Genomic DNA, 26,581 nt, shown 5'->3' on the forward strand with positions numbered 1-26,581 from the left:
GTCCTCACGAGAACCTGCGGAACCAGAACCACAGTCTCCTCCTCATTGCAATATTTTCACCAACAGCTTTTGCGGTACTATAGTCGACTTCTGTCAAACCAACATCGCTCGCTTCTACAAAGATGCAATGGGAAAAATCTCATGTCATCCCCAATGTCACAAATTGTTGTCATTGCTTTGAATTTTTTTAGCTCCCACCGCCACTCAGTTTCGTGACTCCTAAGAATCAGAACCTTGACCGTCAACTGCTATTGTGTCGGACTAACTTGCAGCAGATTATAGAGCCACCCAAACACTTCGGCTTGCCTCATCTCTTCCGGACTATTCAGTCATGTGTTCACATACTGTAAGTTACTCAAATCCACATCACTGTCATAATGCATGGCATATCCAGGGCTGTAAAAAACCTTAAACCCTACTACAATCAACATTCGTGATTCAACATATAATATCAATATTACGTAAGCTAAAATAACTCTAATGACCTTACAAATTATTCTAATATCACTATAAAATACTAAATATTCTTCTATCAGCTTTCTAAATATTCTAACCGATAAGTCTAGTTTTAAATATACCACGAATTTCTTATATATTCTCTAAATTTTGTACCTATAATTTGTCATATAAATCTAATTACTACTATAAACATTCTTCTATAATTTTCCAAAATCTTCTAAATATTGTAATCATATATTTCTAGTTAATCAAATTCGACTACTTATACTCTAAACATTCTAAATATTCAATTCCAAATGTACCGTGAAAATCATATTCTAAATTTATTATTCCGAGTCTAATTTTCCTAATTTAGTTTCGGAACTAGTTTTCTACCTACATTCTACTATATTTTTCCTAAATATTCTATATAACTATTACATGCTAAATAATTTTCTAAATATTTATAAATAGTGTAACCGACAAGTCCATTTCTAAATATATTGTGTATTTCTACATATTATCTAAATTTTGTATCGATAACATGTCATATTGATCTAATTTCTACTCTAAACATTATAATCTAGTTTTCTAATATTTGTACATATTCGAATGCAACTATTCTACTTTAATTATTCTACATTTCTTCTAAATGTCTACTCTAATTTCTATGTTTCTATTCCTATGTCTCCAAATTTTCTAAATTTCTTTGTCTACTCTAAGTCCCAATGTCTCTAACCCTATGGTTCTACCTAAATTTTCTACAACTAGTTTCTGTCTAAAATTTCTAATTTAAGCCTCTGTATCTCTAGTATCTCTATTTTTTCTACCTAAATTTCTCTAATCCTATTTTCTACATCATTTTTTTTAAAAAAAACTTACCTTGCACTGTAGCTCACCGCCGTGCCACCCGTTGTCGTTGCTCTGCTGCCTAATGTCGCCATAGTGCCACGCGCCGCTCACTGCCACACTGCTACGTCACCTCGCCGTCGCCGCTCGCCTTGCTCGGTCGCACTAGCATGTGGATGCGTCGAAGACGAAAGGCATGGGAGCCAAATCAGCGACCAATAATTTATTATATACCTTCAAGGTCTACTGGTACGTAGGATGTCGACACGTTGAGTGCCGACGAATCCTTATCGGTACTCCGCATGCCAACATATACCTATTTATGTATTTAACTGATTTTGGATAATATTTCTGTAATTTTTTAATAAAATAATATTATTTTAAAAAAATTCTCAAATGACTAAAGTTCTGCTGCCGGGAGAAGTGAGGGACTTTGAGCCTTTTATAAGGTCATTTTATAGTAAATTTTTTAAGGTCATTTTATAGTAAAAAAATCCCAAATGACTTAAGTTCTGCGATCGTCTTGGGACTTTGGGAGAAGTGAGGGAGGAGGAGGACGACAAAAGTACAACTTGGCACATTCTTCTGCCAATGCATGCATGTGAACGCAACAAAGATAGCAGAATTTCTTTGGAATATTCATGTAACAGGGTGCTATTCGGGAGCGCCTATCTGTAGGTTGACCGAACTTACCTTCAGAGTAGGTCGGCCCATGAGCGTGTCAGCTAAACCCATCAATGCGGCCTACCAAAAATGGACCCTGCTCACTGGCATCAGGTAAGTCTTTTCTTTTTCGTTTTGTTTTTTCTAATCTTTATTAGTAATTCATTATTTTTATTGATTTCTGATTTGGTGCTTTTATATGCATTAAACATTTTGCAAGACCAGATTCAACATTTTCAAAGACTAGGTTCAACATTTTATGCAAAAATGATAAAATAGTATATTCAAAATGTTAAATTAGTGCATTCAAAATGTTGAATTTTTTAAACAAAATCAAAAATAAGAAAATATATTCATAGTAATTCATTATTTTTATTGGTTTTTTATCTCGTGATTTTATATGCATTCACCGTTTTGAAAGACTAAGTTCAACATTTTGGGAAAAAAAAACTAGTTCAATATTCATAATGTTGAGATAGTATATTCAAAATGTTTGAAAACTTTAAAGAATTCAAAAATAAGAAAAAATATATTCATATTAGATCTAAGTAAGGTTTGAGAGAAAAAATACATCTAAACATCGGAATACAAACTCCTCATTACCACCCAACTAGAGGTTGACACGTGTCTACCGACCGACCCGCTTTGCTTTTGTACCTAGGGATGGCAACGTGTTTGCTCTCATCGGGTTCTGACCGCCCACACCTGACCCGAAACCTGAACCCTAAAACCCGACCCAGCCCCGAAACTAAAATCAAGTTCAAAATCACCCCCGCCCTCGGCCCCGGTGGATACCTGAGACCAACCGGGGACCCAAAACCTCCACTCCCCGCACGCTGACATACCTCGTCCCCTGCCTACTCCCCATCTCCATGGCACCGCTGCGCTTGCTCATGCGCGGGATCCACCCACCGCGTGTCTTCCCCACGCCTCGCCTAGCCTATGTCTTCCTCGCCTAGCATGACAGTGGTGCGGAGGGACCATAAAACCTTGGGGAGTTCCTTGACCCACAGGCCTCGAGCTAGGCCGATGAGTCGACGGTTTAAGCCAGAGAGAATTTTGCCGTTGGCCTGTTCGACGGCCCCATTGGACTGAGGATGTCGAACTGCAGCGAAGCATAATTCGATATCGACGTCGTCGCGGAATTGTCTGAAAGACCCGGAGTCGAATTGTGTGTCATTGTCGACCGTGAGCTGTTGTGGGACGCCGAAGTGGCAGATTATATTTTTCCAGAAGAATTTCTGGACATTCTTCGATATGATTATCGTGAGGGGTTCGGCCTCGATCCATTTGGAGAAGTACTCCAGTGCTACCACTACGTACTGAAGGTTGCTTTTGGCACGGGGAATGGACCGATTAGGTGCATGCCCCAATGAGCTAGGGGCCAGACGGGAGCAATTGGCTGTAGGGGAGCCAGGGGCCGGTGGCCTCGTCGTCCCATCCATTGGCATCCTTGGCAGGTGCAGACGAGGTCTTCTGCATCGAACATGATTGTAGGCCAGTGGAGCCCCTGGCGGAGGGCGTTGCCAGCTAGGGCGTGAGTCGCCAAATGGTTGCCGCAAAGGCCCTCATGTATCTCCCGAATGAGTTTGGCCCCTTCTTGTCTGGTGATGCAGCGATGAGGGGAGCACAGACACCTATTTTGTAAAGGGCACCTTCTATGAGACGGTAGCCCCTGGCGCGATGCTGAATGCGACGGAGCGCAATTGGGTCATCCGACTCTTCTATTCCACTGAGGAAGGATAAGAGGGGAGCTCTCCAGGCAATGGTTTCGATGGGGAGGATGGTGGTGGCCGTCTCGTCAAGAGTTTTAGCAGCTGACTAGTGTAGAGTCTCGAGGAAGGTACCCAACGGTGGGTCTTTGCCCGTGGTGGCAGCTTTTGCCAGGGCATCTGCCTGGCCGTTGTCCGTTTGTGGTATGTTGCGTATTGATATGCCACGAAAGTGTGCTTCGGCTTTGCGAATGGCTTCGAGGTATTTTGCCATGTCCGGATGTCGAACTTGGAAGCTTTTTGTCGACGTGGCCGGTGACGATCTGAGAGTCAGTCTGGATGATGACTCTGGCTGCCCCCAATGCTCGGGCCTTCCGGAGGCCTAAGAGGACAGCTTCGTACTCAACTATGTTGTTAGTTACCTTGAAATCCAGATGAGCAGCGAACTGGACCTGCTGGCATGTGAGGGAGATGAGGACCGCGCCGATTCCGGTGCCCATGGAGCCATATGCTTCGTCGGTGTAGATAGTTCAGATGTCTTGGAGAGGGGTAGTGGTGGGTTTGGCGGGCGTCGGAGTCCATTCGGCGATGAAGTCTGCCAAGATTTGGGATTTGATAGCGGTGCGGGCCACAAACCTTACCACGAAGGGGGCTAGCTCTACTGTCCATTTGCCAATGTGTCCCGTCGCCTCCCCGTTGCGAAACATGTCACCAAGTGGGTAAGAGGTTGGGATAGTGATATCGTAGGCAAGGAAGTAGTGCTGGAGTTTGCGTGAGGCCATCAACAAGGCGTGTGCTATTTTTTCGAGCTTGGTGTAGCGTGTCTTGGCCCCGGCTAAGGCCTCCAAGACATAGTATATGACCCTCTGAGCAGAGTGATTGTCACTCTTCTCCTCCCGTACCAGGGCAGCACTGATAGCAGAGGTCGAGATGGACAAGTATAGGAGCAGCCCTTTGCTGGAGAGGGGAATAACGAGTGTTTCGAGGCGGGAAAGGTGGGTCTTGAGGGCCTCGAATGATGCCTGGCACTCCGAAGTTTAGTTGAACGGTTCGGAGCCCCTTAGAGTTTTGAAGAAGGGGAGGCTATGCGAGGCGGATTTGGCGAGGAAGCGGCTGAGGGCTACTAGGCGGTCAACCAAGTGTTGTACTTCTTTTGGATTGGTGGGAGGTAACATCTCTGCGTTGGCATGAATCTTGCCGAGGTTGGCCTCAATGCCTCTCCAGGAGACGAGATATCCCAGCATCTTTCCCGCCTTGGCACCGAATATGCACTTCTTCGGGTTCAGCCGTATACCTGCAGCCCGGAGGCTATCAAATATTTCTTGCAAGTCGGTGACATGGTTGGTTTTGAGCTGGCTTTTTACCATGATATGGTCCACGTAGGCTACGACATTACGGCCCAGTTACTGTTGCAGTACCTTGTGCACTAGGCGAGAGAAGGTAGCACTAGCATTTCGAAGACCGAAAGGCATCCAGACGTAGCAGTATACCCCGAAGGGCGTAATGAAGCTAGTCTTGCTCTCATCGTTTATTGCCATCCACACCTGGTGGTACCCGGAGTAGGCATCTAGGAAGCTTAGCAGTTTGCAGCCAGCGGTGGACTATTAGATGGTCGATGCGAGGAAGGGGGTATGGGTCCCGATGGCACACTTTGTTTAGCGATGTGAAATCGATGCACATACGTCACTTTCCGCTGTGTTTCTTGACCAGGATAATGTTAGAGAGCCAATCGGAGTGGATTACCTCTCGGATAACACCGTCCTTCAGTAGCTTCTGGACCTCCTCTTTTGCGACCTCTGCCCGCTTTGGGGAGAGTTTGCGAAGCCCCTGGCGTACGGGACGGGCCTTCGTGTTGACCTGGAGAGAGTGTTCGATAATGCAGCGGTCAACTCCCAGGAGGTCCCTGCGGTGACTATGCGAATGTGTCGAGGTTACCCTGTTGGACGGCCAGAAGCTGGGCTTCCTGCTCGGAGGCGAGGTCTGCCCCTATTTGGAAGGCCCGGTCGGGTTGGTCTAGATGTATGGCGACACGCTTTATGTTTCCCTCTGGTTGTGGTCTCGGAGGGCCGTGGTGCCCGGGATATGCCGACGGAGGGTCCTTAGAGCCCTCCTGGGTTACTGCATGGATGTGGCGACCGGGGAGAGGAGCAAGGTGCCCGTACTTGATGTGCCTAGCCAGGTCTTGGTCATCGTGGATGGCTATCAGTCCTTGGGGTCCGAGCATTTTCAAGCAGAGGTAATTGTGATGGGGTACGGCTCTGAATTTGTTCAGGGTTCCTTATCACATAATGGCATTGTAGGCGTAAGGACGCTCACAACGTCGAAGGTGATTACTTCTGTCCGTGTTGCAGAGCCTTCGCCGAAGATGATCGGGAGTTCTATCTGGCCTAGGGCGTCGAGGGGGGCCCCATTGAACCCCTGGAGGGGTCTGTGGCCTGGCTAGAGCTAGCTCCGCGGGATTCGAAGCTGGTCGAAGTCATGTATGAATAGGAGGTCCGCTGAGTTGCCTCCGTCGACCAGTATTCTTCGGACCTCGACTTAGGCAATGTTGGCTGAGATGACTAGGGCATCGGAGTGGGGAAATTTCACCCCCTCAGAGTCGTCGATGATGAATGTCACGGGGGCGTCGGTCCATTCGGGGGCCTGTCGATGGATGCTGGTTGCTCCGATGTAGTACACCCCGCGTGTGTAGTCTCACCGCTGCTATTTCGAAGCGCAGCCAGAGCTCCCTCCACCGGTTATAGTGAGGACGATCTGTTTGCCCCGTGCCCCCTCGTTGTTGTATCGCTTTGCGGATGACCAGGGCGAAGAAGGTAGGGCCAACTTCGGAGGATTCTGCAAGGCCAGATGATCAACCTGACGGCTGACCAGTAGCCTGCGATCTTCAGACCGCTCCTTTGTGGCCCCCTCAGTTGAGGTGAAGGTTGCCTGCCTCCCGAGGTATTCTTCTCGGAAGGTAGTGAGGGTCCAACAGTTGTTGGTGTTGTGTCCTCGTCCCTTGCCGTTTAGAGTGCACCAGGATTCCTCCTCGGAACACCGATTCAGATCGCGACCTCGCTCTAGGATGCCTCCAGAGCATCCTCAGCTGCGTCCCCTGGGGTGGTTTTGGTTTGGAGCCCCACGGTTGGGGCTGATGTTGTTGATGTTTCGGCGTTGCCGTGGCCGCCCCCTTTGGGACTTGGAACATGGCGACCGGGCCTTCGGCCACACGCGTATGGCGGCTGCGCAGGTTCCGCCCGGTTCTTCACCTGCGCGTCGGTAGCAGGGCCCGTCGGGATGCCAGCAGGGGCTCCGCCCTTTTCCTCCATCCTCCCTGCCCCGTGCGACGCACGAGCAGATTGGTAGAGGGAGAGTCGACCTGGAGCGACCGGACGCGGTGGGGAGGAGATCGGCTAGGGGCGGCAGGGAGTAAAGGTGGCCAAGTGGGCCGAGCCAAATGGGTCGGCATGAAGCACAACCATTTCGGGCAGGCCTAGGCACGGCGGCTAACAAGCCAGGCTGGCACAGCACGACGGCTTGGGCCGTGCCTAAGCCGGAGCCGTGGCACGACGGACCGGTACGACACAGTCTGTTTAACTGTTTCTATTTTTGTAATATCTTATATAATTTGTTTAGATCTAATACCATATAGGATACGTGGTGCAATGGTAGTGTGTTTGACTCCCAAGCAGAAGATCATGTGTTCTATTCCAAGTGAAAACAAGTTTTTGTGATTTTTTCCAATTTTCTGCGGGTGACGGACAAAAAAAGTCATCGGACCTACCGTGCCACGGGCCGGCACAGTACGACCCTGTCTTAAGTGAGCCGTGACTGAGCTAGAGTCGCGGTTTGTGGGTCGACACGGCACGACCCGTTTAGCTAACGGGTCTAAATGGGTCGTGCCTCAATGGGCCTGTGTTGTGCCTGGCCAAGTCATCCATTTGGCCACCTCTGGCAGGGAGGAGGTCGGCTCTTAGCGGCGGAGCGGGTGATCGCATCGGTGGATTAGATTTAGCTATGGCGTGAGTTGTGAGGGTCCAATGGAATATTAGAGACGGAGACGTGGTTAAAGGTGAGAGACTCGGGTTTTTAGGCCTCGCGGGTGCAATATTAGATCCAGATCTGGAGCTGACTCAGATTAGGCTCCAACCCGATAGCCCCATAGGGTGGATTCTATCCTCAAATTTGTTCTCATTAGGTCTGAAACCGCAGGGACCCGATTCGATGGGGAAATTGTCACCTTTATTTGTACTGCAGCTTATGCTCCCTCGCGCACATATCTCCAACTATTTCCGACGCGGAAAACAAAAGGGCGACAGACGCATAGGAATTCTGGTGCTACTATGGTCACGAGTACTGTTTGATTAGGTCTTTCCGCCATGAGGCTTGGAATGAGCATGGACTATATTTGGGCTGGACCATGGACTTCCTTTTCACTTTTGAGCGGCATGTGTAGTAGTCTGCATCGCCATCAGAATTTCTGTGCCAAATCAGTAAGCTTGTGAGCACTTCAAATTTCCGTGCCACACTTACATCGTTGACCGACATGTCCTAGTATCATATTTTTATTCATCAAGGACGTCAATTATCAAATATCAACCACTCCGGCAAATCTTTTTGCAGCAGAGTTTTAGCAGCAGAAAAGGAGCGGTCGCACACAACTGTATGGCTGTAATACACACATCCCCTACTGCAAACTTGTCGCAGAGGAGTCTTTACAAATCAGAACAGAAGAACACAAACGTCAGTACTTGCAACTTGTAAGGCAATTGCGTCGTTGCCGCCGTCTTCGGCCTTCAGCACTTGGGCAAATCCTTTGGCGGCGGCAAAACCGACTCACCAGGGCCGTTCCCGTCCTCCATCAGGAATGCCATCTTCAGGCCCCAGCTGGTGTGCACCTCCAGATGGCAGTGCAAGAACCAAACGCCTGATGAACACAAAAGAAAAAAAAAGTGGTTTTTAGACACGCATTTCACGTGACAAACAAGAGATACAGTTGCCAGTCTCTCACCTGGATTGTCTGCTCTGAACCGGATCGCGGTCCACCCGCCGGCGGGCACGCCGACGGTGTTCCGCTCCGGTGGGTCGACGAGGTTGTATTTGGCAGGGTCCTTGGACGGGTCGAAGTTGCCGACGCCCCTCCCGACGACGAAGAAGTTGTGGCCGTGGAGGTGGAACGGGTGCGACTCCACGGACAGCAGGTTGGTGTCCTGCAGCACCAGCTCCACGGTGGAGTTGTACGCGATCTTGCTCAGCCTCGTGCCAAGCGAGGTCCCGAGGCCGGCCGTGAGCGGCACGCCCGTATAGTTGAACCGCGCCGGCGGTCTGTCGGGGAAGTCGGCGGTGAAGACGCCCCTCGCGCCGCCGTAGTGCGCTTGTAGCAGCGCCACCCGCGGCATCACGAACGTGATGTTGTTCAGCGACGCCGCGAGGCGGGACCCGTTCAGGCACGTCTCGCAGGGGTCGATGTTGAGCCCGATGGTGTACAGCAGGTGCCGGTCCACGGTGCGCGGCACGTCCGCCGGGTATCGCGCCGAGTTCAGGCTCCGGAGCCTGTCGTGAAACGCGGTGACGTAGCCCGTGCTATTCGTGGCGGGCATCAGCTGGGGCAGCGCCGGGATGACGGAGGTCGGGACCCCGGCGTACTGGAGGATGGCGGTGGCGGTCTTGTTGTCGACGGGGACCTGCACGTCGTTGAAGGGCTTGACGGCCATGAAGTACCGGCCGGGCCTCTGGTCCGCCCGGACGAGCACGTTGGTGGTCTGGCCCGGGGAGAGCTGGATGGTGGACGACACGAATGGCTTGGTGTAGGTCGCGTCGATCTCGACCACCATCATGGTGTGGCCGGCGATCGAGAAGAAGAGCTCGTCATTCACTGCGGCGTTGATGATCCGGAGGAGGTACGTCTTCCCCCATTGCACCTGCAACGCGTACGTATCTGAAGCGTGCACACGTACGGTTAGTACGAACAAATGAAGAGCACAGATCATAATCTATTTCGTCACGCACGTTTCTCGGAGCACGGGGAGAGCGGGCCGGGTTTGCCGTTGATGGTGTGCGCGTCGGACGTGTTGGGAGCCATGCCAAGCGTGCGCCCCTGCTTCTCCACGGCCTCCACGTCGGCGTGCCACCACTCGCCTGTGAATCAATCAGTATGATTGTAAGGGCCAACTGACTAGCTGGCTCTTGAATTAGCACAAGCTTAACACCACGATGTATATGCGCACGAACCCAGAATGATCTCGGCCTCGGCGTCGGGCTTGGGGAACGGGTAGGGGACGCCGCGATCGGGGAGGATGACGATGGCGCCGTGGACGGTGGCGCGCAGCCAGGCGATGTGCGCGTGCCACCACAGCGTGCCGCGCTGGCCGGTGACGTTGAAGTCGTAGGCGTAGCTCGCGCCGCTCTGGATCGGGCACTGCGTCACGTACGCCGGCCCGTCCGCCCACCCGTTCCGCCGCTGCTTCAGGCCGTGCCAGTGGATCGTCATGTTGTACTTCACGTGGTTGGTGACGTTGACGATGACCCGGTCCCCTTCGCGCGCATAGATGGTCGGCCCCGGGTAGCTCCCGTTGACCGTCACCATGGTTTTCTCATGGCACAGCCTGCTCACGTTGCTCATCACGATCTGCGTACGTGCTCATCACACACAACAAAATTCAAGAAACGCAAACAACAGCTCATGGATATATAGCATGATCGAAACTGCATATCAACTCACGTCGAATTGGTATCTCTTGACGTCAGCCTGTGCAGGAAGAACAAAGAGTGCAAGAACGAGAGCCGAGACCAGCAGCCGAAGAAGGACGTGCCGAGAGGAGGCCATGTCCATCGTCACTGATGCTCGGTTCTTCAGCGTAAATTGAAAAGCCGGCCGGATGTACTTGCTCGTCGGTGGGACGCGTTGCGCCTTATATCTTCACAGCCGTCAAGGTTCGGAGGAGCAGGGGACATCTCACTTTGTTAAAGTAGTTGGAGACCTAGAGCTGGTGAGGTGCGTTTTCTTGGTGACGACGAGAGGAGCGGTGCTTGCGGCTCGAACGGTCGGGAGAGTAACGCAGGGTCGAAGCGATGCGTGAAGGAAGCTGTGACGGCGACATGAATACGTAGTGCCGGAGGTCGGTCGAGCTTGCTGTTGACGTCGTAGAAGCTAACTGCATCCTCATCTGGTTCAGGAATCAGCTTGTTTAATCAGGGGTATGCTCGGCCTAACTCATCCTAGGAGGCAATGAGGCACACCGCACACCTGTGTGTGGGGGCATTTGATTTTTTGTCACTCTAGTAGAGTGGTAAATTTCTCATTAGATTTATTATCATAGACTCAAGAGGGTCTATTTGTTATATTTAGAGAAAAATTGCTATTTCGATAGAGTAATGAAAAAATAAATATTTTTTATGTGACCTTTGGCTTAAAGATAAAGGAAACCATGGACGTACGTGCGCGCTGTTTGTTTAGTAGTTGCTCCGGAAAAAAACGAATTTGCTTGTTCGCCTTTATCCGGGCAAGCTTCTTGGTACCAGTCAAGACTCAAGACTGGCCGATTACTGCTGGTATCTGAAAATCCTGATCATCACTTTCTTCTCCAAACAAATTTAAAATTTTAATCAGGAAGAAACAAGTGGAACTTTTGTTCACTTGTGACTTGAGATCACCATTCCAAATACCAGTATTCCTAGAATAGTAATCGGTTGGCCGATTACTGCTGGTATCTGAAAATCTTGATCATCACTTTCTTCTCCAAACAAATTTAAAATCTTAATCAGGAAGGAACAAGTGGAACTTTTGTTCACTTATGACTTGAGATCACCATTCCAAATACCAACATAGTGTACAATAGTATTCTACACTCAACCAACCTAACACCCAACCAGACTCAAGCCAACCTAGCTAACCACACCCAACCTCCCGACTCGATTCAACCCGCTCCGTGCTCTCTTCTCTCTCCTGACCCAATTAATCAGACACCCTATCCGACCAACTGTGTCATCTCACATGAGCCCAACCACGCTTCGCTCTCCTTGCCTTGTGTCTAGCCCCTCTCCGGCAACTTCCGCCATGCAACGACTCCCCTCTTCGGTGAGCCACGGCCAGCCGCGTGTGCGCTTCTCTATGGCGACCCCACCATCCCCCGTGACCGAACCATTCCCTACCGAACCAGATGCCGGCTAGCCTCTTCGTTCTCCATCTGCACTCGCTAGTACCCGATTTCACCGCATTGGGAATCGATCATGACGACGTCCGCTCACTGGGAATCATTTGAGGAGAACCTCTGCGATTGTATAATCAAAGTCGGGCTACATGAGATCTAGCGTGCTAGAATTGAGTGCACGGTAGTCTCCGTGAGCTACATGGAGTATGCAATTTACTAATATGGTGTAGTATGTGTTGTTGGCACTCTACGAGTGACCAATTTCATTGAGGCTCACCGGGGATCATGGATGATGTGAGCAAGAAAGGGGAGACGGGAAGAAAGAGAAAAACCTGAAGTTTACTGACAAAACCCCATGTGTACTGAAACATTTTACTGAATCTTCCTATGTGTACTGAAGCATTTTACTGAACCTTCTCATGTTACTGCCATAGGTATATAGTAGTCCTTAGGTATTCAGTAGTTTTGGTAGTTAGGTATTCAGTAGTTCTAGGTTAGTCAGTACTTAGGTATTTAGTAGTTTTAGTAGTTCTAGTAGTCATATATTCAGTAGTTTCAGTAATTCTAGGTTCGTCGGTAATCAGATTTTCAGTAGTCAACAATTTGATGTTGAGCTAATTCTACTACTAAGAGCTACTGAACTACTAAAAACTACTGAACTAATGTACTAATTTTAGTCGTTTGAAAAAACTAACCATTACAAATAAAATATAAGTAAATGTGATATGGTGAGTGAGATTTAGCTAGTCTGCTAGAGTGTTTTAGTAGTTTTAGGTTAGTCAGTATTCAGATATACAATAGTTTCAATAGTTCTAAGTTAGTAGTCCTCGGATATACAGTAGTTCTAGGTTGGCCAGTAATTCTCAGTAGTTTTAGGTTAGTCAGTAGTCCTTAGCTATTCAGTAGTCAGAGATTCAGTAGTTCTAGGTTAGTCAGTAGTCAGATATTCAGTAGTTTCAGTAGGTCTAGATTTGTCAGCAGCCAAATATTCAGTAGTCAACAATTTGATATTGAGCTAATTCTACTACTAAGAGCTATTGCACTACTAAGAACTACTGAACTACTGAATTTACGTTAACTACAAAATTAATAAAACTTCGAAACTACTGAATGTCTATTAAGCTACAAGTCAAATTGTTCAGTAGTGTAAGTATACAGTAGTCGTAAGAAATTTTTGCTTTTGTGAGCTCCTTCTTTGATTGCCATCCTGAGATAACATCATGTCTCATGTATACATACATGCATATTGTTTTAGCTACAAAATACATGCATATAGTTCTGCACTCACATACTTGTTTTATGCCTAAAAATTCAAGCAAAGTAAAAAAACAATCAAATTTGGAGAATTTTCATTTAAAACTTGTAAGACATTTTTAGTTGAAACTAGTTAAATGGGTTATTTGTTATTTATTCTATTAGTACAAAAATTAGTTTGATTTTAGAAGTTCTATAAAATCAACTTTTGAATTTATGAAAGAGGAGAGAGGGAATAGAGTTTTGAAACATTTGGCTAATTTGCTATCTTTCTCTCCTTCCCACTAACGTGCACATGTGGCGCGCATGGTGAGAGCGCACAGGGTTCACGTCAATGGGAGGGAGAGAAAGGCAACAAGTTGGCCAAATGCTTCAAAACTCAAGGCAGTGCGGGGCACGCGTGGCACATGACGGGGGCATGCGGGATGCGCAAGCCTACAAGGCGGGGGCCTGCGGGACATGTGGTGGACACAAAGGGGTGGGTGGGGGCGGGTGTAGATAGGTATAGAATAACACTATCATTCATATATATATACACACAGACAGTATATCTATTCTGTGGGTACACGTAGAATGCGCACAAGCCACATACACGCCTAATCGAGCAGCCAACCAGGCTCTGACGTGCACGGCTGCCCCACTTGCTACCACCCACCTACCTCGCAGGCCCACTGGATGACCGAGCACATTCCCACCTCGTAAGTAGTGATTGTGGCTAGTTGCAACTACACGCATAGAGGGATTATAACTATAATCATAGAGTGATTGCAACTACATGTTGTAATTATAAGCATAGAGCGGTTATAACTATATGCATAGCGAGATTATAACTTATCTGTCAAGACTGACTGATTGTAACTAATCGCGACCATATTACGATAATGTTGTAACTATATTGTTTAGCATGTTCTAACTAGAGTATCTATCATGTTGTAATTAGTACTCATTCGACAATGTATTATCGTAACTAACACCTACCATGTTGTAACTATATTATCGTAACAAGAGTATCTATCATGTTGTAACTATATTGTTCAGCATGTTTTAACTCGGCTGTTTCTGAATCATAACTACAATCCAAGTTGTAACTGCAGTATATCACAAAGCGCAACTGAGTAATTTACATGGATATAACTCTGTTACGATCCTAAAACTTTATCAAAATATAGTATTCTTAGATCTCATTTTGTTAAGTACATTTTTCTAACAATATACTTCAAACGAATCGAAGACTGGATTGGTAGTTCTAGAGATATTACATTTTAATGATTGAAATCAACAAAAAAAATTCCCTGCATACAAGTCTAGTGGGTAGGATGATGGGTGTCGTGACATAAACTGGTTGACTGGCTCCTTTGTTTTGTGCATAATGAAGGTTGGGATGCGTGTGGAGAAGAAGTTGTAGCACACATCGCAAGTCTATTCTACGTAAAGATGGTCAACTGGGCCGTGCCTATTGGACCGGCCCGAGGCACAACACTGTAGGCATGCTCCAGACATGGTATAACTGGATGGTAGGTGGGTTGGACCGGAATGGCACGACTAGCCGGGTCGTGCCTGGGCTGACGCCTCAGCACGGCGGGCCGGTACGGCATGACCTGGTTTAGACAGACCGGCACGAGCATGGCTCGACACGGGCACGACCTGCCCTGCTCGGCTGCCTCTCCAGTCAACCCGTCTCGTCGCTGATCGCCCCGCCCTCGGTCGCCCTATCCTGCCGCCCCGTCTAGCCGTCGTGCAGCCCGACCTCCTCGCCCCTGGCATCCTCGCCCTCCGACCTTCCTGCCCTGTCGCCCGACCGCCCCGCCTTTGGCCTCCCCGCCCCGCCCCTACACTATCGCCCTGCCTCGCCGCCCCGTTGTGCACACCAGGCCACCAGGCCGATCGTGCCGCAATAGTGCTTAGACCGGCCCGACACGATATGGTGGCAGATGGGTCATGCCGTGAGCCGATGGCACAGCACGCAGGCCGGCATGATCCATTATAGTTGACAGGCTAATCCAACAGTGCTGTAGCAGAGTCATGCCGAGCCGGATTCATGCCGGCCGCCTCTCTGATTGTGCGCCTAACAAGTAACGTGCTTCCTGTGAAGAACGGTAACATACGAGTTAGAACGTGCCGGTCTTCTCTTCGAGGTGAAGAGAAGTTGGTGTGTGCACTACCTTGAGTCACTTAGAAGAGGAGACGATTCGTCGGGAAAAAAACTTAGAACAGGAGACGCGGCTTCTTTAGTGAGTGAAGAAGTTGTTTAACAGTTGGTGGGACATCACCATACAGAGGCACTGAGGCAAAGATCTCACCATTGGCACTGGATTGACTTCAAAGCGAGAGGCAATCTAACCGAAACAATTAAACACAAGTTTCTTCCCCGCCGCCCACTCACTAACTGAACATGCATGGTTTCCGTGCTGAAACAACTATTACAGTATATGGAATGGAACATGGTTTCCATGTTCCAATATACAAATGAACTGAAAACCAACTCTCGCATACAAAGTGTCTGCAAAGTGTAAACTGATGCAGCAATTCAGAGATGTACAGTCCTGTGAACTGAACCACAGTTACCACACAGTAATAAAGCTACAAAATCCAATGATGATAATACTCAGTACGAGTTTGTACTTGCGGACACTAGTTTTCTACCGAAGCCACTCTTGCACGCCAACCCAAGCCGCGGTGATGAACGGTGCAGCCTCACCCTGCAGTTTCTGACCCTTCGCTGTAGCATTAGTACTGTCCATAGAACGTCGTACTTCAAAGACAAATTACAATTGCATCAGTAGGAATACCGCTTGAGTATGCACGCAACATGGAGTGTTGAACGTCTTCGTACCTCTGCTTGGTGGGGTTGCCCCTGCCGTCCCAGCCCTCGGGCCTCACGGTGCTGGACATGTAGCTGAGCGCCAACACCACGCGGGAGCAGGGGCCCATGGCCGCCCCAGAACGGAGGTGCCGGCGCCGAGGCCCGTCAGCTTGCACCCGACGAAGCTGTACCCGGTGTTCTCCGACTCCGACGGCCGCTTGTGCGCCGTGAACGTGAACGCAACGTGTTAGTCGACGGTTCATGTGTTATGATCCTAATACTGAGGCTGACACGTGGGCCCTTTCAGTACTGAAGGAAAGGGGTCCACCTGTCAATCACTGTACATACAAAGTAGACGGTTTTGTTCTACTACGTGTTATGTACTGCAACGTACGTACGTCAAACAGAGCCTGGCCATTGCCGAAGACGAAGTCGGTGCCCCCTTCGACGTAGCAGCCACGGTAGTAATGGCGCCCCGTCTCGTCCAGGAGCGTGTCTTGGAAGGACACGAACCTGCAACCGTAGAACGCCGCCCTGTCTCCGGCCACCCTCGCTGCGACCGCCGGCGCAGTGGTCCCAAACGTGTTCCGCACACGAGAACATTAAATCGTCAAGATGTGCCATGCTGAAGCGACCAGGCCATCCTGAGATTTTCTTTTAGCTTTTTTGAAACTAATATTTTAATAATAACACGTAGGTATCTAAATTTCTAAGAACTAGTCATTTTATCACGTCAAAGTACTTGACATAACTCTCTAACGTAGTCGCGTCATATTTATTGACATGACTAAAATAGTCACACTAGCGGAAACCCCGACACCTTTACATGTGGATTCGAGTGGCAGCCTGAGTCACACCAAATTGATTAGCATGACCTCGATAAAAAATGTTTTCAGCGGATGAACAGTGTTTTCAGCGGTATCAATGGTTCTCTTTCCGCTTTCTCTATTTGAGCAGTGAGGTTACCGTACTCTAAAATTCATGAAACTTTTTCTGTATATCCTATAATTCATGATAAATCCATTTTAAAAGGATTCACCTCAATACCCCATTTAGGTTTCAAAATAAAAAAACTCTAAAAATGGCTACTTTTAAAAATTCAAGCAATTTTTAAGGCTCAAATAAATTCCCAAAAATCTAAAAAAATTCACTAATATTCCTCTCATATGGCATAATAATTTCTAAAATTATTTCCAACCCTAGGTTACTTGGTAAAAAAGTAAGTTCCTTTGCAATGCTCCATTTATATGCATTTTTATCATTTCATACTATTTAGCCTTGTAAACGTCCTCTAAATAATTAGCAATTATGTTCGATTTTTCTCAAAATTTTGCCAACACTTAATGCAACATGTACATGTCCTATTTGCAAACATGAACAGTACCAGGTAGATTCAAATTAAAGTCCTTTCATCTTTCTCTATTTGGACAGTGGGGTTGTTATGCTCCAAAATTCACGAAACATGCATTGGTGTGTCTAAAGCCTAAGTCAGGATAGAGGTCTTATCATTTCATGGCTAAAGCTGAGTCGTGTGGTCACTTCTTGTCTAAAGCCTGACTCACGATAGATGTGTTTCCATTTCATGATTAAAGCTGAGTCATGCTGTCACTTCGTGTCTAAAGCATGTCTCACGACAGAGGTGTTATCATTTAATACTTAAAGCTCTGTCGTGTGGTCACTACATGTTGAAAGTCTGATTCACGACAGAGATTCTATGCTGGTGTCCTCTTATGACTAATGTTCGTCCCTGAAGGTTGAGAATTTGTTGTAGTTGCATGTGACTGCATGATTTTGGAGACCCTTTTGCTCGGAGAATATATTTTGAGTGGGTGTAGAAGTAACATCTATCCCTTTGATCTTAATCCAAAGTCAAAGCATGCTTTAAGCATTCATCCAAAAGCAAGCAATCTTTGTGTATTGAATGGTTCATACAATCACATGATTGATGCTACAACTGCAACTAATGTTAGTCTTTGAGGTGCTGGTGATACAACCCCAGTCTGTGCCAGTCCCCAAGGTGCTCGTGCTACAACATTAGTCATAAGAGAACACTAGTACAAGCATTGGTGTCTAAAGCTTGAGTTAGGACAGATATGTTGTCATTTCATGGTTAAAGCTGAGTCATGTGGTCACTTCTTGTCTAAAGCCTGAGTCACGACAGATGTGTTGTTATTTTATGCTAAAAGCTCTGTTGTGTGGTCACTTCGTGTGTACAGTATGAGTCACGATAGAGATGCTGTCGTGTGGCTACTTCGTGTGTACAGTGTGACTGTGTGAGTCACGACAGAGATGCTGTGATGGCAGCAAGGTGTTGTCATTTCATGTTTAAAGCTGAGTCGTGTGGTCACTTATTATCTAAAGCCTGACTCACGACAGATGTGTTGTCATTTCATGCTAAAAACTCTGTCGTGTGGACACTTCGTGTGTACAGTGTGAGTCACGACAGAGATACTCTGCTAGCAACAAGGTGTTATCATTTCATGCTTAAAGCTGAGTCGTGTGATCACTTATTGTCTAAAGCCTGACTCACGACAGATGTGTTGTCATTTCATGCTACCGTTACATGCTTTGATTTTGATCGTTCCTTGGATCTTCTTCCTAAAACGTCGTGCAAATTTATGTGGCCCTACAGGTCAGGTGCCGAGAGGGGCTGCTGCCAGCTTTCATGTGTAATCACCATCGGATTGCTCCTTCCAATCCACAGTTAAACTACTCATGGATAATGGTTACCACTGTTTCATTCAATGTAACCTAAATTGTGTATAGATTCTTGATGAACATATCTCATGGCTTAAACCTAAGAACATTAATGTTATCAATTGCCTATTTTCAACAAAATTGGAAATTATTTCCTAATTTAAATGTACGTTTCAAAATGCTTAATTCACCATGTAGTCTCAAAGATTGTGGGTAGCCATAGCACTTAGCCATGTTTGAATATGCGCAATTTAAAGTGTATTAGTCTTCCTAAAAATCATGTGTATAGTTCGACTAAAATATATTATGAAATATCCATACAATAAATTTGATAAGGTTTAGATCGCAAATGGCAATTCTTTTTGGCTCCACAAGTCACCTAAGTATTATTGTTATAGAACAAATTGTAACATATACCAACATTCGAAATTGAATAATTCAAATTCTACAACTCTATTGGATGTGCATGTTTGCAAATAGGACCTATACATGTTGCATTAAGCGCTGACAAAATTTTGAGGAAAATCGAACATAATTGCTAATTATTTAGAGGGTGTTTACAAGGCTAAATAGTATGAAATGATAAAAATGCATATAAATGGAGCATTGCAAAGGAACTCACTTTTTCACCAATTAACCTAGGGTTAGAAATAATTTTAGAAATTATTACGCCATATGAGAGGAATATTAGTGAATTTTCTCATATTTTTGGGAATTTATTTGAGGCCTTAAAAATTGCTAGAATTTCTAAAACTAGTCATTTTTGGAGTTTTTTTATTTTGAAACCTAGATGGGGTATTGAGTTGAATCCTTTTAAAATAGATTCATCATGAATTATAGGACATACATAAAAAGGTTTATAAATTTTAGAGTATGGCAACCCTACTGCTCAAATAGAAAAGCGGAAAGAGAACAATTGAAACCGCTGAAAACACTGTTCATCCGCTGAAAACACTGTTCAAACCGTGTAAAGGCGCATTCTTCCGCCAGCGTGGTCACTTTGGTCACGGCAATGAATATGACGTGACTACGTTAGGTACTTTGGCGTAACAAAAAAGTTAGTTCCTGAAAATTTAGTTGCCCACATGCTGTTATTAAAATATTAGTTTAAAAAAGCTAAAATAAAATAAAAAAATCGCCATCCTGTCCTGCTGTACAGTGTCGGAGCTCGGATAGAAAGTAGTAAGACAGGCCTAATTCAATAGATTGTGTATCAATTCCTTTTTATTCGAGTGCTAATTTAAGTACTTAACTGTTGATAAGTACCTACGACTGAAATGCTAACTTATAATGGTTTCAAAAGAAATATTAATGAATAATAAAGTGTCATGAAGTGAGAAGGGACTCTACTAAGCTTCATCCATGCCTGTACACACAATTTATGCTAAGGACGAGAAAATTCGCGATGCGTACACACATGAAACGTTAAGCGTTTCGCGATGAAGTCGGAGGCCAGCACAGACACGGTCGGGCTCTCGGCGGCGACCCAGGACTCGTTCCAGGTGATGACGGTCGAGCTGACGCTCGTGCAAACAAGGGTTATGTAGGGCCTGTCCACCACGACATTCTCCCTGCAAACACATGTATGCGTGTCGTCGAACTCCATTAGCAGAAGAGCATAACTGATGAACATGTGGAACCAGGAAATGAACATGCGTACTGCGGATTGATCATCGTTTACTCTACTTGCCTGTACACCCCGGGCTTGATCCGGATGACGACGGCGCCGGCGGAGTCGTTCGCCGGCGTGGCGGCATCGATCGCGTCCTGGATACTCCTGTGGTCGCCTTTGCCGGACTGGTCGACCGTGAGCACGAGTTGCCGCGAGCCCGCGGCATCCCGGCCGCGTACGTGCGAGCGAACTCTCGTGCATGCGTGTGCGCTGTTCCGTTGCGCGAGTTGGTGCCTAACTAGCGAAATTCCTGTTCCGTGGTTGCACGCGAGCAGCATCACTTGCAACCAAGTGAGGCGGCCCACGAAACTTACCAGTGATCTGATATAAATTTTTCTTATTAATTTTTTCTAAAATCTTATCATCGCAATTTTTTCTTAAAAGTTTTGAGTAAACTTTTTCTCAAAAGTTTTCTTCAAAAGTTAGAGCGAAAACTTTTCTTTAAAAAATTTAAAAAAAAAGTTTTTTAGAAAACTTTTAAAAAAAGGAAAAACGGGGAGGGAAAAAGTTTTCGAAAAAGAAAAGGTTGGACTGTCGGGTGGTTCGCGCGGACGGGATGCTCTCGTGCGTATGCTGATTAGCAGTGTCCCTGGCCATATGTACGCATGTATATAATTAATGTGGCACAGAGTCCGTGCATGAAATTCCTCTTCCGACAAATCCGATAATGTAGCAGTGTCCCTGACCCAACTCTCGTGCAACCGACCGATCTAATACAAACTTTTTTTGTTAATTTTTTTAAAACTTTTTCTCACAGTCTTTTTCTTAAAAGTTGCGAGTTAAACTTTTTCTTCAAAAATTAGCGAAAACTTTTCTCTAAAAAGTTTTAACAAGCTTTAATAGAAAAGTGTTTTTAGAAAACTTTCTAAAAAAGAATGACGGAGGAGGGAAGAAGTTTTTGAAAAAGAAAAGAGGAACTATCAGGGTGGTTCGCTGAAACGGCTGTTGGCGCGCGTTGATTAGCAGTGTCCTCTACCTAGATACGCATAGCGGCATAGGTGAGTTCCTGACGTTGGCAGCAGCTGACGAAGCAGCAGTGAGTACCAGATACGCCGGAACGCCTAGATGCAGAACGTTTGGACAAAGATATTGCACGGAGTAGATCCAACTTGTTGGTTTCTGGTCTGGTCTGGTCTGGTCTGTGACAGACAATGTAAATTTACGTCTCGAGTGGTTGCAGAAGCCTTTAGAAGACTTCATCGAGCAATTGTCCCTCCCAAAAAATTGTTTTGCAGTTTCTTAGAGGAGAAAAATACTTTATCAAAACCAAACGACATAGAAACAGACCTTACCAATTTTGTTCGGCCTAGCTGGATTTGTATTGGGTCGGCAGACTGCCCAATCTTCTTGGGTCGCTTCTGTCTAGCTGATGCACGGATGCACCCCAGCCCTGCAACTTTTGGGTTGGGCTGCTAAGAGCTTGTTAGTAGTTTAGGGCTGGGGTGTCATGAATGGATCGGGATCTATGACTTCGCCCCTCGACGTTACGGGTGTGCAATCGGCATAATCCACCATGCGCTACATCCGACGCTAGCGATTTCAATTTCGGTTTACAATTTTTTCTTCACTGGCGAAAATACTGAAATTCATGAAATTTCGTTGAATTTTTTATCACTTTTCATCCTCTACTTTATAGGTCCCATATGTCAATTTTTTTAAAATTAGATATTTTGTTCCTTCCGAAATTTCTAAAATTTATAAAATTTCAACAAAATTTTAATCCCTATCCGACACCTCTTCTAAGTCTTGCCTACTTCCCGAGCAGTCCAGTTCAGCCCAACAACACAACACGGCATAGAGCTCTTCTCACCGAGGCTGTGGCGGTACAAGTCGGAGTTTTTTAATTTTTATATTTTCTAACATTAATATTTAAATAAATAGATTTTTGATAGAAAAAATTAAAAAAAATAGATGTCTATCGTCCTCTAATCCAACGGTTAGACTCTTACCGTCCTTACAAAGTGTGTCGGACTGCTTACGATCGGGTGGTTAGGTACCGCCCTCCTCACTCCATCTATCTCTTCTGGCACCACCGTCATCTTCCCGAAGACCGGCCGGAGGTTGCCAACGTCCACGCCGGGAGCCCGACCCTTGCACCCCGCCGGCTGGAGCCTGCGTTGCCATGGGCCTACGCCATTGTGCTGGTGTGCCACGCGTGCCAGGGAGTCGAAGCTGCCGGACGGGTCCGTCCAGTACCCCGCGCAAACCGCCAGAGCGCCGCCGTTTTCTCGCCTATGCGACTTGGCCGAGTGCGCCGCGCGACACCGCGTCGGAGTTGCCCTGCTGGAGCCTAACCACCAGAGACAAGCACGCTACGAATCACCGCTGATCTCCACTTCGGCCGTCGACAGCAGGCACAGCAGCGAGCTTGAGCCTCTGACAAGCAGCCTACACATGCGGACATGCCTGCTCTTCTTTTCCCTCTCGCTTGGAGTCAACGCTCAGATGTACCCCGATCCTGAATGAAACAATTACTCGACTTGCTCACATACTTTTCAGGAGAATCCGCTGCAAAACCTCGTTCAAGATTCAAGATTGAAGCAGCTTTTGTTCTGTCTTTCTACAGAGTTCTTTTGGCGTTGCTAACCGGTAGATCGTTGTGTCTGTTTTCTCTTTTTGTCTTCTAAGCGCAAAGGTGTGCAGCTCTCTTACTTTTTCGAAGAACAATAAAAGAAAAAAGATCGAAGTTCTCACTATTCTGCTATTTCGAAGGTGTTCCTATCAAATCCATTCCCTACTGAAAGACAACCAGCTAGCAGCCAATACATATCAAATGTGCGAGAAAACAATGCATCAAAGCAATAACGCAGACGAAAGGGATCTAAGGAGATCTTCCTCCTTGTGTGCACGGAAGTAACCTGAGAAAGAAACCGCTGTAAGCTAAAGTTTGGGTTCCCCTTGGAAAGGAAGAAACAACATTTGATAGACCTGAACTTGTATCACCTGAGATTCCTTGCTTTGCTCGAAATGACAAAGGTAGGTACCAATTCTTGTGTGCCGGCTAGGGGATAGATTTGCACCATAAGAGGCAACGCAGCTCTGTACATCATTCTTAAGCTCCGGCAGCAGAACTCATCGTCTTCAGCGATCCAATCGTGCCAGGAATTGACAGTAGCACAAGGGCAGGACTGCAGCATTTGCTCCATCAAGTAAGGTACGGTTAAGTCTTGAGTAATTTCTTCTTGCCAATGTACTTTGAGAAAACTCAAACCTGGTTTCAAAATGCTGAAACAATACCATCTTATGTTTACAAAACGGAAGAAATTAAGTTAGGGCAACATGGCTCGAGATAATCTCTACTTCCTACAACAAACAAGACATGCTTAATTTATTTTCCTACAAATGATACCTCAACAATATAACATATGATGTACGAGGCTTGAAGGATGCGGATCTAGATGTCAGGTAATTAAATAAAATAAGTCCTGATAATCACCTATTAATGTCATTCCGGCAGATAAAACATGCAAGGAATCGCAAAGGCGCTACGCTTGCATGGAAACCAACTAAGGCACACAGTTTTACAACATATGAACAAGGGAATCTTCTCATGGGCCACCCTGATTTCACGCATACAAAGTGAATCTCCAACTGTAATTATACCTCACATGGGGTTAGAGAACATGACGGTCAGAGAAATTCTCAAGGCAAAAGGAGAGGCTGAGGCTGGAACAGTCTACTGGTGCAACACCAGTCATTTGGTACATGAAGCCGTCAAGCATGTAAGAGTTTATGTTTTGAAGTAGAATAGATGGTAACTTTTGTTAATAAAAAAATACATCTACGTGACTAACCGCCATGCTTCAATATGTAGATGATGGCCCATAATGTTGGAGCCCTAGTAGTGCTCGAGTCAGGGGATGAGAAGCAACTTGCAGGAATTGTATCTGAGAGAGGTAAGCTCGCTGTTGAGAGTTGGCCTATTGGTATCAAAACAGTCTGATTATGTATCAGACATTACTGAGTTTGACGGTATAAATATTTGCTTATGATGATTTCTTCCAAAATTTAGTTTGGAAGAACGAAGAACCAAATTGTTCCCTTCACTTTTTTTAAAAGTAAAAAAACAAGGTAGCAAGACAAAGAAAAGATTTACGACCACAATAAGTTGATGTTACTGAAACAGACTGTTTAAGACCAAGTGTGTTGATATAACAGAAAACAATGTGATCTTCATACCTCTACATACGAAAAAGAGGTAAACGTGCACCCAAAGCTGTAATATATATCCAGCAGAAGCCACAGAAAAGCTGTTTCACAAAGAGCAAAGAATGTACTAACCTTTAACTGTTGCAGCAACCAGTACTAAAAGAAACAATAACTTTTCTGATACAGATTTTGCCAGGAAGATCCTATTGCCAGGGCGACCTTCAAAAGAAACAAGAGTTCAAGATATCATGACAAAAGAGGTGAACGGACTTGAAAGTGGAAAATAATCTTAACAGAAAAAATCACAATACTTTTCCTAGTCTTCATCATTTTCTTTACAATATTGCAGGACCAACTAATTACAGTGTCCAGCAGTACTAGTATCCTACGTGCAATGGAGCTAATGACAGGTAAGGGATGATTTGTTTCATAAAGTATTTCACTCAAATGATTGTATCTTAACTACAAATTACAGGGAAAGCCTGAAAGCTAATTTTCGGTTTCTTACATTAACAGACAAGCATATTAGACATGTTCCTGTTTTTGACGACAAGGTAGTTGGTATGATTTCCATTGGTGATGTTGTTAGAGCTATTGTGGACCAACAGCACCAAGAAGTAAAACAACTGAAGAAGTATATCACAGGAGATTACTATTAGCATAATTTTTATATCTGATGGAGAAACATAAATTCTACGCAATTATGCATGATACTGAGCAAAGATGTGTACCTCCCTCCAGTGCAATCAATTTGCACTGCTTATCATGTGAAGTTTGACGCTGTAAAATTAAGAGTTCATAAAATATATGCTTCTTGATCGAATGATTTGAATGTGATACGATTCCTGAACATCGATGACAAAGTGGATCAAGCACCAACCATATCAACGAATTCTCAATCTAATGACACTGGCACCTGTTTCAATTGATTGGATAACTAAAATAAATGCAGACTCAAAGTTATGCAAGTTTCAAAGAAAAAAGTTTATGCATTTATGTGGAGAAACAAGGAGCACCTATGCCCAACAACAACGGGGCAACAAGCTTATGGTTGACACATGCAGGCACGATTTTGTCACAGTAAATTTCCCCAAGTGTTATCAGAGTAAGGATTTCCCTATGGCTATGATAATAAAGTGGTAACCTTTCTAGCATACCAGTTACCAACTTAATCAATTCACGCTACGGGACAGCTACCAACGTTTCGATGTTCTTTTTCCCGAGAAATTAACGATGGGGAAGCTCCCAGCCTGAACTTTCAGTTACTCAAATATGTGGTGTACAAGGCAGGCAACCAAAATACCATTCGGCAGATGGAGGCAAAGGACCAAGGTTACCAATATAATTTAAGCAAGCAGAGTAGAACTAGAACATTAGTAAATTTGAATTAAATCCTAAAAATCCTACAGCGATCCTCTTGATCTACGTATGCAGAGAATCTAACCACCGTTTTACATGGCAAATAACGAGACGGAGATTGCAGCATCAAAATTCAATCTCCACGCTAATAACCATTCAGACTGCAACCCACTGCCCCAATCCAAGTCATCGGCAATTCAACATAGTTGTATTCATTGTCCCACGATCACCAAACAAATAAGGGCTCGTTTGGAACGAAGGAAAGCCACGGGAAAAATGGAGGAATCTGAGTTCCAGAAGAAAACCACAGGAAATGCCGTTTGGAACTAAGGAATCTAAATTCTGACCATCCGTAGGCGTCGAGGGATGCGGACGCCAGGAAATGAAGCTCCAAGCGGCCGTATTCGCCACCTCCGGCACGTCACCTTCCACCCACAGCCCCGGCTCGGCGGCCGGCGGGCCTTGCCGTCGGCTTCCATCGCCGGGATAGGAGGAAGATGTGTGTTTCGGTTGGGACCCTCCCTAACGGACCGTGGGCCAAGTTGTCAGCGGACCGAATGGCAGCGGATATATATTTTTTGTTTTATATATTTTTTTCTTTAATATTTTCAAATTTACACGACGGTTTCAAAAAATTACAATAACAAACTATTATCGTTCATTCAACGGGCAAAATCAATATATCACCTCGTAAATATAAGACACCTTATAGACCCTGCCTATCAAGTAATAAAATACTGATGACTATTACGTATAGCCTATTTAACTGACTCTCGCTTACTGAACGAATAAGATCTTACATCAACGAGTCATCCAAAAGGTGCCACGGTTGTTATAAATCAGTTCGTTGTTGTGC

The 26,581-nt window shown here is 45.8% G+C and overlaps 2 protein-coding genes, 1 long non-coding RNA gene and 1 pseudogene across 5 annotated transcripts; 1 reads left to right on the plus strand and 3 right to left on the minus strand.

Moving 5' to 3' along the window:
• Nucleotides 1-8,224: 8,224 nt before the first annotated feature.
• LOC133888894 (laccase-2) lies at nucleotides 8,225-10,591 on the minus strand. Its single transcript, XM_062329285.1, has 5 exons — nucleotides 10,363-10,591; nucleotides 9,873-10,269; nucleotides 9,651-9,779; nucleotides 8,653-9,579; nucleotides 8,225-8,568 (listed from the first exon to the last, which is right to left on the minus strand). Exons 1-5 carry the CDS (start codon nucleotides 10,471-10,473, stop codon nucleotides 8,438-8,440), a joined length of 1,695 nt encoding a protein of 564 aa, XP_062185269.1. The 5' UTR covers nucleotides 10,474-10,591; the 3' UTR covers nucleotides 8,225-8,437.
• A 5,093-nt stretch (nucleotides 10,592-15,684) lies between these two features.
• On the minus strand, nucleotides 15,685-20,495 carry LOC133884339 (putative pectinesterase 11; annotated as a pseudogene).
• A 1,867-nt stretch (nucleotides 20,496-22,362) lies between these two features.
• LOC133888919 (uncharacterized) lies at nucleotides 22,363-26,231 on the minus strand. Of its 2 annotated transcripts, none has more exons than XR_009903844.1 (4): nucleotides 26,073-26,231; nucleotides 24,499-24,585; nucleotides 23,161-23,442; nucleotides 22,363-23,075 (listed from the first exon to the last, which is right to left on the minus strand). It is a non-coding gene; the product is annotated as an uncharacterized LOC133888919 (long non-coding RNA). The 2 variants fall into 2 exon arrangements; XR_009903843.1 differs by lacking the exon at nucleotides 26,073-26,231 and adding an exon at nucleotides 25,098-25,344.
• Nucleotides 23,281-25,153, plus strand: LOC133888904 (CBS domain-containing protein CBSX3, mitochondrial-like). 2 transcript variants are annotated; one of them, XM_062329296.1, is made up of 6 exons: nucleotides 23,281-23,371; nucleotides 23,675-23,939; nucleotides 24,032-24,113; nucleotides 24,553-24,626; nucleotides 24,716-24,776; nucleotides 24,883-25,153. In XM_062329296.1, exons 2-6 carry the CDS (start codon nucleotides 23,682-23,684, stop codon nucleotides 25,023-25,025), a joined length of 618 nt encoding a protein of 205 aa, XP_062185280.1. In that variant the 5' UTR covers nucleotides 23,281-23,371; nucleotides 23,675-23,681; the 3' UTR covers nucleotides 25,026-25,153. The 2 variants fall into 2 exon arrangements, with proteins under 2 accessions (XP_062185280.1, XP_062185290.1); XM_062329306.1 differs by having other exon boundaries at nucleotides 23,287-23,366.
• Nucleotides 26,232-26,581: the final 350 nt, after the last annotated feature.

Source organism: Phragmites australis, chromosome 1 (assembly GCF_958298935.1).
Source record: "Phragmites australis chromosome 1, lpPhrAust1.1, whole genome shotgun sequence".
Taxonomy (NCBI): Eukaryota; Viridiplantae; Streptophyta; class Magnoliopsida; order Poales; family Poaceae; genus Phragmites; species Phragmites australis.